Source organism: Phodopus roborovskii, unplaced genomic scaffold (genome assembly GCF_943737965.1).
Source record: "Phodopus roborovskii unplaced genomic scaffold, PHOROB, whole genome shotgun sequence".
Classification (NCBI taxonomy): domain Eukaryota; kingdom Metazoa; phylum Chordata; class Mammalia; order Rodentia; family Cricetidae; genus Phodopus; species Phodopus roborovskii.
This window is the reverse complement of record NW_026126482.1, coordinates 1,697,835-1,715,061: the sequence shown is the minus strand read 5'-3', so window position 1 is coordinate 1,715,061 and position 17,227 is coordinate 1,697,835. Positions and strand designations below refer to the sequence as shown.

At 45.4% G+C, this 17,227-nt stretch overlaps 1 protein-coding gene across 1 annotated transcript in view; it reads right to left on the bottom strand.

Annotated features, from left to right (window-relative positions):
• The window catches only part of Fancc (FA complementation group C), a 91,728-nt gene that overhangs the window by 25,724 nt on the left and 48,777 nt on the right, over positions 1 to 17,227 (bottom strand). The window contains exons 6-7 of the mRNA XM_051194141.1: positions 6,861 to 7,025; positions 1,080 to 1,236 (exon numbers count right to left, since the gene is read on the bottom strand). Of these exons, the coding sequence (XP_051050098.1) occupies positions 1,080 to 1,236; positions 6,861 to 7,025 (322 nt within the window). The remainder of the gene's footprint in view (positions 1 to 1,079; positions 1,237 to 6,860; positions 7,026 to 17,227) is intronic.

Here is a 17,227-nt window from a genome sequence, read left to right as displayed (position 1 = left end):
CACACAAGTTTAACTGGTTTCGATGCTTTAAACATTTTTCTGGGCTTGTTTCTCTCGAGTACTCTTACTTTCTCTTCACTTATGTTCACTTTCCTTTTTTCTTTGTCTTCAAGATTTGTTTTACTTATGTGTCTGTGCATGTATTTATGTGTACCACATGTGTGCAGGAGCCCAGAGAGACCAGAAGAGGGTGTCTGGAACTGGAGTTACTCTGACCAATACATACGTGCACTGGCATACATGTCCACACACAAATAAATGTAAGGGTTGTTTTGTTTTTGTTTGTTTGTTTGTTTCTATTAATTAGAAGGTAGCCCCTGAAACCAAAACTGTCTGTTTTTACTATACCCAGTTATGTACTATATCCAGCTTTACTTGGAAATGCTCTCATCCACTGCCCTCGGGAACATGTGGGGTTGGGACCCTAGCAGTCCAGGACCAGTGTTTTTGATCATCCATGTAAGTTCACTTTCTGAATTTGTATTTTCTGTCTCTCTCTCTCTTTCTCATCTATAAGATGTTAAAACGATAAACTATTTTTTAAAAGACTATTCTGTATCTTGGGCCTCTTCAGACCTCTGAGAACTACATTCTATGCATGCCATAGGCGAGGACATGGCCTGTCTGTTTTCTCCTGTGAAATGGGGCAATGTGGTAAACAGGGCAAGTACAGGACAGCATCTGAATCTCCTTAGCATGAGCAGGTGGGTGGAGGCAGCGCGCGCGCGCGCGCACACACACACACACACACACACACACACGCACACAGAGAGACACACACACGCACACACACACACACGCACACACACACGCACACGGACGCGCATACACACACACACACAGAGACACACACACGCACACACACACACACAGAGACACGCACACAGAGAGAGACACGCACACACACGCACACACACACGCACACACAGAGAGAGACACACACAGAGAGAGAGAGAGAGAGAGAGAAAATAAGGACTCTTCTAATCATGAGAAAAGATGCTCCTAACAAAGCGTAAATGATAAGTTTAAAGCCGCCCCCATCATACTTTTTACTTCTATCACCAAAGCCCAGCACGTACCAGCCATGACTCTTTTATACAGCACTCCATCTCTCTCAGGCAATTTCTCTTGCTGGAGAACAGCTTTTCAAAAAGATGCAGAGTTGCTTTTTCAAGACTTGGGAGATGGCGAAACCAGAGGCTGACCACAGAGGACATGGGCAGAATCATCTTTTTCCTTTAAGCAAGAAATAAGCAGAAGATTAAACAGAAATAGATTCATGAAGAGAGAGAGAGAGAGAGAGAGAGAGAGAGAGAGAGAGAGAGAGAAAAGAGCAACATTCAAATGGCAATTACTAATTAAGTGTGTAGGGTTCTCACCATGGTCTTGACAGCGGTTGGTATTTATACACCTGTTTGTAAAACACCATGGCACTCATCCACCTAAGAACTTAAAAGAACTAAGGCTGCTCCCAAAAGTATAAACACATACAAATTAGAGAAAGAGAAAAAGGAAAAATGAGTTGAACAAAACCCCTGTGATGTCTAGGAAATACAGATGTAAAGTTAAACAGCATGCCACATGTTAAACATCTGAAGTAGACTGAGACCTGGACTGAGTCTGTGGCCCGAAGGGATACCTGGCCCTTCATAGCCTCAGTTTACCTATCTGTAAACAAAAGTGGCTAGAAGGATCCAAGGCACGTAACAGGCAGCACAGACCACACTGTGAATACTAAATGTGAATGCAAGTCTTGATGGTAGACGGCCCAGTGTTACAGCCAAACCATGTCATGCAGCTTTATTTCAGTTTGCTGTCTTTTGTGTGTTATCTAAGTGTGTGAGTGACAGTGTAGTGTATGTACATGTGTGCATTGCCATGCATTCGTATATGCGGAGGTCAGAGGATGACATCAGATCTCTTCCCTATCACTCTCTGCCTTACTCCTTTGAAGCAGGGTCTATTCCTGAACCTACAGGGCATGGTTGTTTTTGTTTTTTCTTTTGTTTTGGCTAGGCTGGCAGCCAGCAATTCTCCTGTCTCCACAGCACTCCCCTACCCCCCACACACACACTCCTGGGGGTTACAGGCATATTAGGGAGGACTCCCAGCTTTTAACTTAGGAGGAGGACACTTCCTGTGTGGGTGTGCTGCTCAGCATGCCGTTGGCACCCGAGCCTCCCCAATCTTGGAGTTAAGATGCTCCCCAGCTTGTGTGTAACAAGCTCATAACTATCAACAGGAATGGCTCTCTCTCTCAAACGTGCTGTTCTAACTTAATAGTCATAACAGCTACCACGTGTCACAGTCGCCTTATGTGGTCATCCATGCTGCCACCAACTGCATACATGTTTTCCTTCATGCCAACCTCCTCTCCATCTCTCTGGAGACCCACCCCATGGATGTCTACTATTTCAATCTGAGTCTGATGACAGCTGCCCATGGTTACTGCAGCCTTCAGTGGGAGACTCGTCCACAAACAACAAGCCTTATGGTTAAAAACAGTTTCCCACGATCCCTTCTTTGGTGTGACAATTAGGTAAAGCAGTTCAGAATTTACAACAATGCTCTACTTACAACCATCAGCAATTCCTGGTAAAATAAACAAGCAGGAGTGGTCAGACAGAAGGGACCCACAGGCACATGGGGGACGGCTGGGGGTTTCCATGCCCTCTCTGGGTATAGCAGTCTGGCAATGTCTTTGTGTTCACCGGGATGCTTTTCAAGACCTGTGGTTGAGCTGATGTTAGCCCCAGCCACTGGTAATTACTGCCAGTTCTGGTGGTCACAAGTCTGGTGGCTCTGCTGTTACCACTGACCCTGAAGCTCCAGGGGCTCGGCAGACTCGTCCCTTAGCCTAAACTCACATGTGGTTGGAAAAGGCTTATTGTACCAAAAGATAACTCCCTTGCCCCTATCACTCAGGAAATCCCACAAGTTTAATAAGCCTGGTGGTCACAGACCATACATATGTTTCTTACTCTGACATAACATCGAAGCCATGTATCCATTTCCTCTTTCATCTGCTTCAAGCACATGGAAAGAAACCTCTGCATGCCATCATCAAACCCACCCCCCGGTTTTTTTTTTTTTTTTAAAAAAACACTGGGTTTCGGTTTAGTCCAGAGGACACAGGACACGCTCCATTACTAACAGTCCACAGCAGCCTTCCCACCTAAATTCACCCCAGGGATGGATTTTATAAAAAGTTAAGTTCAACCTTTAAGTCAAGAAATTAAAAGGTTCCTCTAAGTTATCTAAACCACAAAGGGGAACCAGCATGAGTTGTTTAGAGGAAACAGACTGGCCACTTCTGGAAATCCGTGACTGTGTTTGGAAGCCAAAGCAAAATACGCCCAGCCTGTTGTAAAGCACAGGAATTCCGCCATGTGCTGCGGTAAGCAGTCGGGCGGGAAGCTGAACATAGGCGAGGCTACTTTGGTCTAAGAAAGCTGTGGTTTCTAGAAGGCCACACAGCCCTGTGTGGAACTGTTCAAGCTGGGAGGAGCGCAGGGTGTGGGGCAGCAATCAGCGAGGCTCACGGAGTCAGCCTCCTTTGTGGACATGTGGCGGGTGGGCTCTGCACAGAGCAGCGTCCACGGAAAGGTTCCAGCTGATGCTGCCGCTGGGCTAACTTGCTGGCCTGAAGCTGTTGGCATTGGTGAGGACCACCCAGCATTTCTGGACAGGCTGTCCCTTGTGGATTAGTTAGTAGACATAAGTTTCCAAACTAAATAAACTATTAGTTGCTGCGGGAGAATGCTCTAATGTAAGTGAAATGAGAGGCAGGCAGGCAGGTCCTCGCTCTGGGCTCTGGGAACCACACCTACTGGTCAGTAACTTCTGAGACTGCTATTGAGACTTACAAAAGATGCCAAAGGTGGTCTGCCTTCATCCAAGTCTTGTCAGGAAAAAAAGGCTGGACATAAAAGGAAGATGGATCCCTATGGTCAGAAATGGAGCTTCCACTGTGTGTGCTGTATGAAAGCTGGGTCTGTATAAAATACATTGTTAATCTGTCATTCTTGGGAAGTTTTAGAAGTTCTTCGTGGTAAAGGAGAACTTGAGATACTCTGCACCAGCCTGTTCTGTCTGTAGAGAGGTGCTCCTGTGCAAGTGTGAGCCCTTGCCTCAAGTGACACTCCCATTCCGTAGACAGCGGCAACAATGGTGACTCACTAAGTACACGGCACACACTTTCTTAACAACTAACGAAGTGACCAGGTCCCTGCAGTGCCATCCTGCCCACCAGTGAACTGGTGGTGGTGGCCACGCCCTTTGGGTGTGGTTTCAGGTGCAGATGCAACCTATTATAAGGTAGAGGAGGGGCTGGCTGGAGCACTCTTGGGTGGCAGAGAGCATCGGAGGGGCAGAGAATGCACCTTCTAGAGCAGGAAGACCGCAGTGATTATTTTCTCTCATCTGTGCTTCCTTAATAAAAACCTACTCATCATTTATCTTGGGTCCGGTGGACCCATTTAAACCCCACCTTCAGGTCCCCTTTAAAGGGGGAAGGGTAGAATTTGTGGCCCACAGTAGGCTCGAAGGGTTTTCTCTTTATTTTACTCATTTTAAGCCCTTTGTAGTGGCATGCACCTGTAATCCTGCTGAAAGGTAGGCAGAGACAGCAGGGTCCCTGGCGGACTCTTTATCTTAAGTTACTTTATCATTGCCACTATGTACATGGGTAGTGACGGTGCACAGACGCCATGACACCTATGTGAAAGTAAGAAGACAAACCTTTGGAAGCCAGTTCTATCCTCTGACTGTGGGTTCCACATCCCACTCAGGCCATCGGGCTTATCTTTCCAGCCTAAATCTAAGCTTTTAAACAGAAATTAGAACCGTGGAAAATTTTTGACAGTTTCTCAACACTTTGTGACATGTCATCAAGGATGACAGCCAGCACAGCAGCTCTAAGTTTTTAGAATACACCAACGTTAGGAAGATGAACTTGAGATGAGGATGGGATTTTCCAAATGAGCCACACATCATGCTACAAAGCCATACAGAGATGCAAGACCTGAACTACAAAACAGGCCTGTGACTGTAATAAGAAAAATAAAAGACCCAGAGTCTGATATTGGGGTTCAAGCTGAAGGTCAGAGAAGCAAAGCAGCCAAGCCAGTGGATCTTACCTCTAACCCAGCTCAAACAGCAATCCTGTCTCCACGAATCCTCACAGGCAAAAGCTCTCAGGTCCTTTTATTCCTCTCTCCACCCAGCCTTACCACGCTGTCTCCACCTCCCTAGAGCTGGGATTAAAGATGTGTGATCCCAAATGCTGAGATCGCCTTTGTGTGAACTGCTTCTTTTAGGACTGAATCAATTAGTATAGTCCATGTGGCCTTGAACTCAGAGAGATCTGTCTACCTCTTAATCCTGGGTCCTGGGAGTAAAGGTGTGTTACCACCACCCGGCTTCTATAGCTAACTAGTATGGCTGCTTTGCTATTTTGATCTCCAGTGACTTTAATAAATCATTAACAATATATGACTGTGTGCATGTGTGTACATGTATGTATATGATGCATGTGTACATGTAGAGGCCAGACACCAGCCTGTAATCATCTACTTGGCCTGGAGCTTCTGACCCAGGGATCCTCCTGTCTCCTCCTGCCTTTCACTAGGGTTACAGGTACTTGACACCACAATGAGCCTTTTCTACATAGGTGCTGGGGATCTGAACTCAAGCATTCATGCTTGCATGGCAAGTGAGCCACCAGGTGAGCCGCCACCCCAGGCCAGGTCAATGGACTTTAATGTAACAGAGTATAAAAGTCTCATTAATATAACCTCAGTTCCCACATTGCAACTTACTTCTAAAAACATGACCATGTCAAATCTAGGTTAAAGCAAACTATCCACTCTATCTCCAATGGTTAATGTGATAGCACTGCCTTTCTAATTAAGCACCTGTGTGGGGATAGGCATTTCCACCAAAGCAGTATATCCCACAGACTGAACATAGCTTTCCAGGGCAGGCAAAGAGACTCCTAAGACATAAAAATAGTGCTACCTGTCTAACGGGTTCTCTCTGTCTTACAAAGGCTGCTGCTAACTGTTACTACTGTTATTGTTTATGGCTGTTATTATTATCACTACTATTATTACATTGTGTGTATTATGAAAATGGTGATCCATGCACTTCCATGCCCACGTGCAGAACCCAGAGGACAGCAGGTAGCCTGCTTTATCACTGTCCATTTCATTCCCTTGAGATAGGGTCCCCAATTGAACCTGGACTTTCCCTTTTGAGAGTGTTTGACCAACAAGCCTCAGGAATCCACCTTTTTCGTCCCACATCCCAATGCTTGGGTTAAGGGTATGTCTAATAATGTACAGCTTTTATGTGGTTGATAAGGATCTGAAGCTGTTTTCTCAGAAAGCGTTCCTACCCACTAAGCCATCTCTACAGCCCTTTATGACTATTTTCAAACAAATGAAGCAACTTTCTTTTGAAGTAATATTCCCCCTTCCTCTTCCCTCCTTCTCCACCCTTTAAAGGGCTGAGGATCAAACCTATGTCTTGTGCTGGGCAAGTATTCTGTCCCAGTTCAATAAGCGTTTCCTAAATTTCCGGGCGTAGTTTCATATAGGACAGATATTGGAAAGCACAACCCACACAAAGCTCTTTAGGATCTTCAAGAGCATTAAAGGGAACTGAAATGGCTGGGGTGAGAGATGGTGAGCATAGATATGATTGCTGCCAACTCCCATAAGCAGATAGACAGACAGACAGATAGATGTTTTAAAAAAAAAAGGAAACTGAGACCATTAAATACACTGTCATATTTTTTCCATACCACAACATTCTACAACTAGGAAAAACAAACTGAGTGATAAGATGGATGAACTCACGACAAGAACGCCTCATTTGCGGCTTCGAAGAACTCAGATGAGAGGACTTCCTGAGGTTCATGTCCATGGTAGGTAAGTAGAGCTCCCACCAGGGGTTCAAAATCAGGCAGAGTAACAAGAGGAACACAAACTTGTGACAGGGACATCATGCGCTCGGGAGCCATCCTATTGGAGGAAAGAGAAAAAAGCAAAGTCTCAGAGCAGAAAGCCACATGGAGTCTTCCTACTGCACAGGACAGTGACAGACCCGCTAGCGCCGGCGGCCAGGCCTTCTTCAGTCACTGCTATTCCCATGCCTGCTGCACATGAGTGAGTGAGTGAGTGTGTACATCTATCTGCAGACACAGCTGACAAACCAAGGCCCAAACAACTCCCCACGCCCTTCCACAGCTCCCCTGTGCAGACACTGGCCCTGCCTGACCCAGGAGTCAGTGCTGTCAACTCCCTAGCTGCTGAACCCCTGGCTCAGACCACCTCCACCTCCAGCCGCACATGAGCGTCTCCCCACTGCCACTGCTTATCAGCAAGAGAGGGTTCAGCAGCCCTCTCAACTGTGAGCAGTACAGATGGAGTTAATAACCTGATGACCTTTGCTGTCTGTAGAGCAGGCCCTACCACAGTGGTGTGGGAACCCTTGAGAAAGAGTAAGAACTAGCTATGCTGACTTGGGTGCTCCCTGCTGAAGGATGCACCCTATAACATGCCCTGCCTATGACGTCATTGGTCTGGCAGAGCTGGCGAGCCCTAGGATACTCTCTCATTTTTCTTCGCCTTAACGTGATTAAACTGCTACACACCACAGCACTGTGTTGATAGGCTGTGGTCAGAGAACTGCCACAAAGCAGCATTTGACACTCCTGTGACTCAAGGCAGATAGCAGTAGTCCACAGGAGGTTGCACAACAGGCTCTTACTCAGAAGGCAGAGCAGGAGACTTGGGGAGACACCCCTGCAAATGCCACGGGCAGCAGAGTAATGATCCAAATCTGATTCAACTGTGCGGTACCTGAGGGGCATGCAAGCCTTCTGAGATACAGAGGCCCTTCTCTGTTTTTCTCAGAGCTTTACTCTTCACACTGGAATGACTCCCTACACACAGTGTATGCTGAAGAAGCAGATGTTACACAAAATTCTAAACTGATAAAATCAAAAGTCCGAGCATGTCATCAGACCCTCACCCAGGTGTTTTCACACATGATCATAAATAAGAAATCTGGCCTCAGGTTTTAAGCACCAGTGTGCCACATACAGTTGTCATGTCCCTTTACGTGTGTGCCTAGTACTAACCATACGCATGCACTGGCAGGTAGGCAGATCATTCTCATGTTTCACCATCATGCACACAGTCAGAGCCCCGGTCACACACATATGTAAGTATTCACATACCACATTTCTTTCTCGGGGGCAGATGGCCTAATGGTTAAGAACACTTACTGCTCTTACAGAGTATAGTGTTTCTTGGCTGTCTCCAATCCAAGTTTAACAAAGTCAACTGAATGATTTGTCTGTCCCTATGAGTCAAAATTTTCAACTCCTTCTCCAATTAAATAACGTGTTCTTACATCGTGAGTCAAATTCCTAGAGGGAGGTGCAGGGTTTTAGCACTATAGATATGATCCACCACTGGCAATCACTCCAAATGCTAGCTCTTTTTTTATTGCTGTTTTGATAGGAGATGTCATAAAGCACTGTTGGCCAATAGGAAAGGAAGATAGGGACTAGGAGACAAGGAGCAAAGAGGAAGTAGTAAGGAGGGGTCAAGATGGAAGATGGAGAGAGCAGGATGCTAGCCGGACTCTCCAGTAAGATGAGACCACGTGGAAATACTTAGATTAACAGAAATGGGTTAAAAATTAAGACAGAGCTAGCCGATAAGAAATTAGTACCTGGCCAACAGCATTATATCAATACAGAGTCTCTGTGTGTTAATTGGGGCTGGCGCGGTGGCGGGACAAGACCAGCGGCAGGCGGAAAAACCTACTCCTTACACTGTTCATTTTTTATTAATTTACTTTTTACATTCCAACATGCTAACTCTCCTGACCACATCATGAGGGGCTTCTGGACACGTCAGCTGAACCAGTGCCCCTTTGTGCCAGGCTGCACTTTGTGACTGTTTTAGCACAGAGCAAGGTCCACTAAAGGACGAGGACACCCGTGATGACACTGGGTGGGTGAAATGGTAATCACTGTGGTTAGGAGTTTCCTGGCAGCAGCACGTCTGTGCCGCACAGGAATGGGACACAGTCTAAGGGATGCACGTGCTAGCCTGGCATCCCAGAACAGTGACCACCTCAAGCCTCCCTCATTTGCTCCACTGAGTTCTGCTTAGTATAGTCTTTCTTCTCCCCCCCCCAAAGAATTTTATAATTGAATAAGACACGATTTTCCCTGGGAACTTTGCAGAGTATGTTGAGCCAGTATGTAGCTTTCAAAGGAAATCCAACCTTTCTATGGAGTTCATTTAGCCTTATCAGAAGATTGACTGTAAAATGTAACTTGATACCTCACATGCTCTTTGAGTCTCTTTAAGAGCTTTTAAAGTCTTGTTTTTTTAATAGCTAAAAACCATGAAATTCTGTTCCCTGTCCATTAAAGATAAATAACTTAGTCCTTTAAAACCTCAGACAAGAGTCAAAAGTCATGTGTAGAGTGTATGTGCAGGTGTCTACCTTGTTTTCTGAGACAAGGTCTCTCACTGGGACCTGGGCTCACTGAATAGACAAGGCAGGCCAGCCAATGAGCCTCAGGGACCCATGTGTCTCCATCTCCCCAGGACTAGTACTATGTAGACCATGCTGGCCTTGAACTAAGAGATCATCCTGTCTCTGCCTTCCCAGTGCTGGGAATTAAAAGTGTGTGCACCACTGCTGACTTTAAAACTGTTAAGGAAACTGACCACGGACCCTTCCCAGCCTTGCGCGGAGACAAACTTCAGCCACTGAGACTCAGTGCTTGGTCAGCGTCTTCAGGGTCAGCTATCTTTCCTACCTACTCAGTCCCTCTCTCCTTTCAGAAAAGGAGATGATTCAAAACCTGCAGGTCTTTTAGGGAGGAGGATTTCATTATAGTTAGAGACTCTGGATGGCCAATGAACATCCCACTTGATTTCACACACATCCATGTGACTCTATGAAACATATGGCACTAGGGCTGTCTATAAAACATACACATTTCCAGCACCACACAAACACAACTGTCTCTTTCTTACACTGCTCCAGAGTCACAACTAAGATAATCCCAGCAGCTACACTAGTTCGCCATAGAGGGCAGGCAGTGATGGTACATGCCTTTAATACAAGCACTAGAGAGGAATTTAAACAGGAGGAGACAGAAGTCAGTCAGTCTGAAGATAGATCACCCCTTTTGGTCTGAGCCTTGGTAGAGTTAAGAACTCTCTAGTGGTTGGCTGCTTTAATTTGATTTTCAGTTTGAACCCCAATATCTGTATCTAGGTTTTTATTATTCATGCTACATTATATGTATGCTTCTACTCTTGTCTGAGGTATTGTGCTTATTTAACTCATTTCAAAATGCATTGTATAACTAAGAAATACAGATTAATAGTCACCTATAGGAGTCAATCTTACAGTCATGTTAGGTATGTTTTCAATGTCATACACAGATATCTTTAGATAGATAGATGACAGACAGACAGACAGACAGACGACAGACAGACAGATAGATAGATGGTGTTCACATACTTCAAAGACCTATAAAATTTGGCATTTAAGATATTTAATAACCTGAGGCTTTTCATGGCAGGAGACATGACTGCTCCTGACAGTACCCATCTACTTCAAAGAAGATGATGGGCATCAAAGAACCCCCATATGGAGTTTGCTTTCTTTATGACAAAGGCTAGCCACTGGGTAAGGAAACTGTCCTTGCCTCAATTGCTGGCAGTACACGCCGTCCAAACTGGACCAGCAGGACACACACACACACAAAAAGGCAACTGCCACACTTTGCCAAGATACGATAGGACAGCCCTTCATAAAATTCCCTACTCCTCAGGGGTGTCAGTCAGAGATACCAGACCTAAGGCCGGAGTTGGCTGCCCCAAATGTTACAGAGGAACCTAGAGTAATTGTAGCCAGATGGGTAGCCAGATGTCCCTGTCATTAGGTAACATTTCACCCTTCTGGGGTCTTTAATGGAGTTAAAGACTAAATAATTAAATTTGTACATTTTTTTTAGTTATGAAAAAAGCAACTTAGACTTAAAAATAAATTAGACTTACCAAGATAAGATAGATATTTTCTCCAACTTTGCCAAATACAAATGGACTAGATATTGTAACTGTAATTCTTACTTGATAACTGTTTTTGTTATAGTTTTACTATGTTAAAGTTAAAACCTTTTTAATCATACAAAAGGGGGGGGATGTTATGGAATATCTTTTTGCTAACTGTGAAGATGTGTCTTTGCCAAGGCACCTTCTGATTAGTTTAATAAAAGAGCGGATTGGCTGATAGTCAGGCAGGAAGTGTAGGCGGGACAACCAAACTAAGGACACTGGGAAGAAGGAGGGCGGAGTCAGAGGAGTTGCCAGCCAGACACGGAGGGGAGCAGTTGATGAACATGCCATGCTAACAAAGGTACTGCCGTGTGGCAGGGCGTAAATAAGAAATACGAGTTAACTTAGGTTGTAAGAGCTAGTTAGTAATAAGCCTGAGCTATTGGACAAGCACTTATAATCAATAAGTAATCTCTAAGTGGTTATTTGGGAAGCGGCTGGTGAGCAGAGCTGATTGTGGTCCTGATGAACAACTCCCCCTTGGTCCTGAGTCACATATGCACAGCAATTCCCTCTCTTACCCTGCCCAGGAAGCTCATAGCCTCTGAGGTTTTAGGACACTTGCAACTGGGAATGAGCAGCGTAGAAGATCAGCAGAAAGTACACTAATTAATTTAAATCATAAATCCCCGTGTTGGTGAGCTGGGGAAGGGCTGAGGGAGGGCGAGTCCACCGGAGAAAAGGCTGTGCACACCTAACCGACCACCTAGATGATCTCGACTGTAAAAACACAGATGACGCAGCACCACAGAACTTCATCAACAGAACAAGAAATACAAGTGGGGGTTCGTATGTCCCAAAAGGCTTTAGACGGTCACTAGGAAATGATGCTACCTTGGGTTTCTATTGCTGTATTAAACACCATCACCAAAGCCACTTGGAGAGGAAAAGGATTTTTTTTGTTTGTTTTTTGTTTTACACTTCCAAATCGCTGTTCACCACTGAAGGAAGTGAGGACAGGAACTCACACAGGGCAGGATCCTGGAGGTAGGAGCTGATTCGGAGGCCGTGGAGGGAGCTGCTCACTGCTCGCTCCTTCTCATCATAGATCTTCACAAGAGTGAGTGACCACTGTTACCACAGCACAGTCAATCCAGGCTGTCTTGAAATCTCCTCTGCCAATGCTACTATCCAAAACTCTTCATTTTAGCCTCAGGAACCTTTTTTTTTTTTTTTTTTGGACAAATGCAAAAAGCAGCCACATTATTCGCCACAATATTACACGCTAAGCGCTAAGCCCATTTAAGGTGTCCAGCTGCTCTCCGAATTCAAGGTCCTGAGTTCGCATTCTGTCATCAAGTGTGGTGAGGCCTGTCACAGCAAAACAGCAAAACCCGCCCCCGGTACTCTACTGCAGTGAAAAGATACAATGACCAAGGCAAATCTTATGAACAAACAAACAAGCAAACAAAAGAAGCACGTAAGGGGTGGCTTACAGTTTTAGAGGTTCAGTCCATCATCATGGCGGGAAGCATGGCGGCAGGATGGCGGACACGGTGCTGGAGAAGTAGCTGAGAGTTGTGCATCTGAATCCACAGGCAGCAGGAAGACCTGGACACACTTCCTCCAGCAAGGCCACACCTCCCAACCGCTCCCAAGAAGTGCTACTCTCTCTTGACTAAGCATTCAAATATATGAGCCTAAGGGGGGGGGGGCATCCTTATTCACACCATCACAGATGCTTCGCTCTGAGGGCTCCAGAGTACACAGCAGCTTTCTTATAGCCAAAGTATGCCAAGAAGACAGAAGCATAGGTCCCTTTACCTCGCCTGGATGGACCACACCAATGAATAGTTCTGACGCGGGAATTGCAGGGAGTTGGGTGACTTCACTACATTGCACGACCTGGGAAGAATGCTAATTTATATACCTAGTGAGAGAAAATGACGTGAAAATAGGAAAGAGGATGAATAGGACTGGCCATGGCATTTATTTTGCAGTACTCATAACTCCTAGAAATGAGAAAAAAAAAATTATACTGAATACTGCAAAGTAAAGGCTTTCAGTGATCCACACATTGTGAGGTAAATGGCAGCTTTTGTGAGGGGAAATACCACAGCCCAAAACCTTACCAAGCGATACCATAAAAGGTAAACATTAGCCAGGGGCAGGATTCAGGTGCAGGAGGATGGACATCTGAAGCTAAGACAAGCTGCTAGGCATCACCACGGTACAGGGGCCTGTGGGTGGGCCGCCTGTGGGCGGGGCTCCCACAGATGCTTCTTTCCTATCCACGGTTTCCAAGAAAGGGCAAATGGAAATGCCATTTCCAGCAGGAAGGAAGTGGGGACAGCAAACACCAAGGAAATCTGTAACAGCACAGTTTCCTGACCACTGGAACCAATACCTTAACCCATATCTCCATCACAATTACTAGGGACAAGCTAAGAAAGCGAGCACTGGCAGAGCAGTCAGCAGGCAATCCAAACATTTCAGAGAGGCACACTGCTCTCCGAAGCCCCTGTCCAGTTATTTCCCTCCCAGCAATGCGGGCTGCTCTTCACATCAGATGACATGGGTGCCGTTTTCCAGAAAACAAAGATGCTTAAAGAGAATCTTCAGATGAGAGCAAAAACCATGTTACATCATCAACCTTTCAAAGCATCATCTTAGTGAAAGCTACAACTTCCACGTCTTACAAAACTGAAGTTCCATACCACCCAAGAACGCCTGTCTCCGTTCCTCCCAGACCACAGCAACCACCATTCTACTTCTACGAGACGGACTGGTTTCGACACGACATGAACGGAAGGCAGTGTGTGTCTTTGATGGTTGGCTCATGTCATGTCAGCTTGCAGTGTCTTTCAGGTCCACCACGTCCTAGCAATCAACAGGACTCGCCTTTTTTTTTTTTTTTTTTTTTTTTTTTTTTTTTTTTAAGGGTGACTACAATTCAGTTGAGGCAATGCTATGTTTTCATCTAACAAGGCGCACACAAGGGTTACTTTTATCTCCTGGTTAGTATGAAAAACAACCAATTTGCAACAGGTTTGCAAATTATCTTTCAGAGGTGTCTTCGATTCTTCTGAATACATCGGCAGAGGTGGAGTTGGTCACATGGTGACGCTGCTGTGTAAGACTAGGTCTCATGGAGTCAGCGCTGGCCTTGGCCTCAGGATCTTTGTGCCCCACCTTCTAAGTGCTGGCACTGCAGGCATGCAGCACCAGACCACACCCCTTTCTCTGTTAATGAGCCACTGAGGCTACACCACCCTGCATCCTCACTGACAGCACAGAAAGCCATTGCTCCACAGTCTCAGCAACACACACATTGTCTCTTAGCAAAGCTTCCCTTATATTTCTCCTTTCCCCTTCCTTCCTTCTTTCCTTCCATCCTTCCTTCCTCCCTCCCTCCCTCCCTCCCTTCCTTCCTTCCTGAGATGGAGTCTCACTATCCAGCCTTGACTGGCCTGAAACTCACTATGTAGACAGGCTAGCCTCAAAACTCAAAAGATCTGCCTGCATCTGTCTCCAGTGCTGGAATTATAGGTATATAATACTAGACCCAGCCCCCTTGTACGTCTCTTGATCCATATAAAGTGCTATGTGGTTCTGGTTTGCATTTCCCTGAACTGTGGAGCTAAGAAGCTCTCCATACACCTACTGCTCACACATATATGCCAAGGATATCACCCGACCCTGTTTTCTGTACACAGCTGTGCTTGACTGTGCTGTCCAAAGACGGCCAGCCTTATGAATGCATTAAAAAATGCCCCTCTTCTCCAGGATGCTGGAAGAGTTTGAACGGACTGTTAACCCTTTTTATGCTCTTAAAAGAATCCTACACATAAGTCCTCTGATCTTTGGAACTTTGTTGGAAGGTTGTGAGCAGCCAACTTAATCTCTTCACTAGTTAGAAGTCTGCTCACATTTTTTACTTCTTAGACTTTGTCTCTGAGTTGTGTATTTCTAAGAGAGTCTCCAGTCCTAGGTCATCCCAGATGCTGGCATAATGTTGCTCAATGGTATCTCATAGCTCATCACCCAGGGGGTAGCCCACTTTTGGACTCTGCTGTCAAGTTTCCTCTTTTCTTTCATTAGCTCAACCTTTACAAAAACAAAAGCAACACACTCTCCCCCAATCAATGTGCCATAAACTTCTTGGTATTAATTTTCTTTTTTTTTTCTGTTGTTCGCTATTGCTGACTTCTGCTCAAATCTGCTGACTCTTTGGTACTTCGGGTTAGTTGCTCTCAACTTGAGCTCTTTTCTTATTTTTAAATGAATTTACTGCTACCGACTCTTCCTGTATTTTTGCCACAACCTGCAATTGATTATTGTAGGATATCTGTTCCCACTGAGGGACTCTGAGATAGCTAATAAAGTTAACTTTGAATCAGAGCAGAGTCAACAATGGGCTAACTGGAATTAGCCATGGAGATTTGGGAGGACCCAGATAGAGAGGCACAGGAAGAGATAGGGAGGGGCTTAGAGGGATCCGAGGGCTTTTTCTGTCTGGGAAGTGTGGAGAGAAGAGGTGGGCTGATCGTTCCTCCACCACCCTTTGGATGGGTCTGCCCCCCCCCCAGTGTCTGGCTCCTGAGTTTTTATTGTTAATAGAACAGTTTAGATAAATGCTTTGGGTCATGGTGTGTGGTGTGCTGTAAGAGTATGATTTTTCCACCCACCGCCACTCTTGTCCGGCAGCTGCGCCAGCCCCAAATAACACACAGAAACTCTGTATTTGATACAATACTGTTGGCCCGGTTACTTGTTTCTTATCGGCTAGCTCTGTCTTTAATTATTAACCCATTTTTGTTGATCTATGTATTTTTACATGGCCTTCTCTTACTGGGGAGGCGGCTGGCGTCCAGCTTTCTCCAGACTCTCCATCTTGACTCCTCCTTCCTACTTGAATTTCCTGGTGTTCATCTGTCTAGGTTGTAAGTTATTTCTCCCTGAATAAACATCTATTCGGCCTATTTGTTTATCCTGATCCTCATTTACCGCGATAGTGTGCTCCTTGTCATTCCTTTTTTCACTGTCATTTCTTTCAAGAGATTTTTCCACATTCATGGTTCCGTTGACTGCTGGCTGTTTTACATGTCAGTGAACTTTACAGTTTTCCTTCTGTATGGGTTTCTGGTTTCATTTCACTGTGATCAAACTGTAGGGCTGGTATGACTTCATCCTTTTTCAATTTCTTACGGCATGTTTTGTGATCCAAAAGTATGGCCTATCCTGGAGGAGGCTCTGAGGAAAGTGCACACTCTATTATCACTGTATGGTGAGGGTGCTCTGTACATCTCAACTGTCCCTGGGTCCTTTTTACTTACTGCTCTGCACTCTGAAAAACCAATCCATTACTCAAAGTGGTGCGCCAGAATTCTCCCTGTTTTCTATTTTCCCATCAGTCTGTCAATGTGGGCTTTGTGTCTGTGGCATTCTGTTGTAGGCACAAATGTTTATAACTTACATCTTTGGTGAACTGACCCCTTTATTCTTCTGTAACATAATTTATCTCTTACAACAGTGATATGATAGATAGACTACACAACACACACACACGCACGCGCACACACACATACGCACATCATACTTTTGCTATCTTCCTTTCCTCTTCATCTTTGTATGTCTCTGTATCTAAAGTGAGATCCTTAGCCTGCAGATGTGACTCAGCTGGAGAGTACTAACCCAGCCACAAAAGCCATGGCTTTGATCCTAGCACCACATAAGCTGGGCATGGTGGTCGTCTAGGTTAAGGTTTCTATTGCTGTGACAGAACACCATGACCAAAATTCATGTTGGGGAACAAAGGGTTTATCTGGCTTACACTTCCACATTGCTGTTTGTCATGAGAGGAAGTCAGGACAGGAACTCAAACAGGGCAGGAACCTGGGGGCAGGAACTGATGCAGAGGCCATGGAGGATGCTCCTCATGGCTTGCTCAGCCTGCATTCTTACAGAATCCAGGACCATAAGCCCAGGGGTGGCCCCACCCACAATGGGCTGAGCCCTTTCCTATCAATCACTAATTTAGAAAATGTCTTATAGCTGGATCCTGTGGAGATCTTTCTCAATTGATGTTCCCTTCTTTCAGGTGACTGGAGCTTGTGTTAAGCTGATGT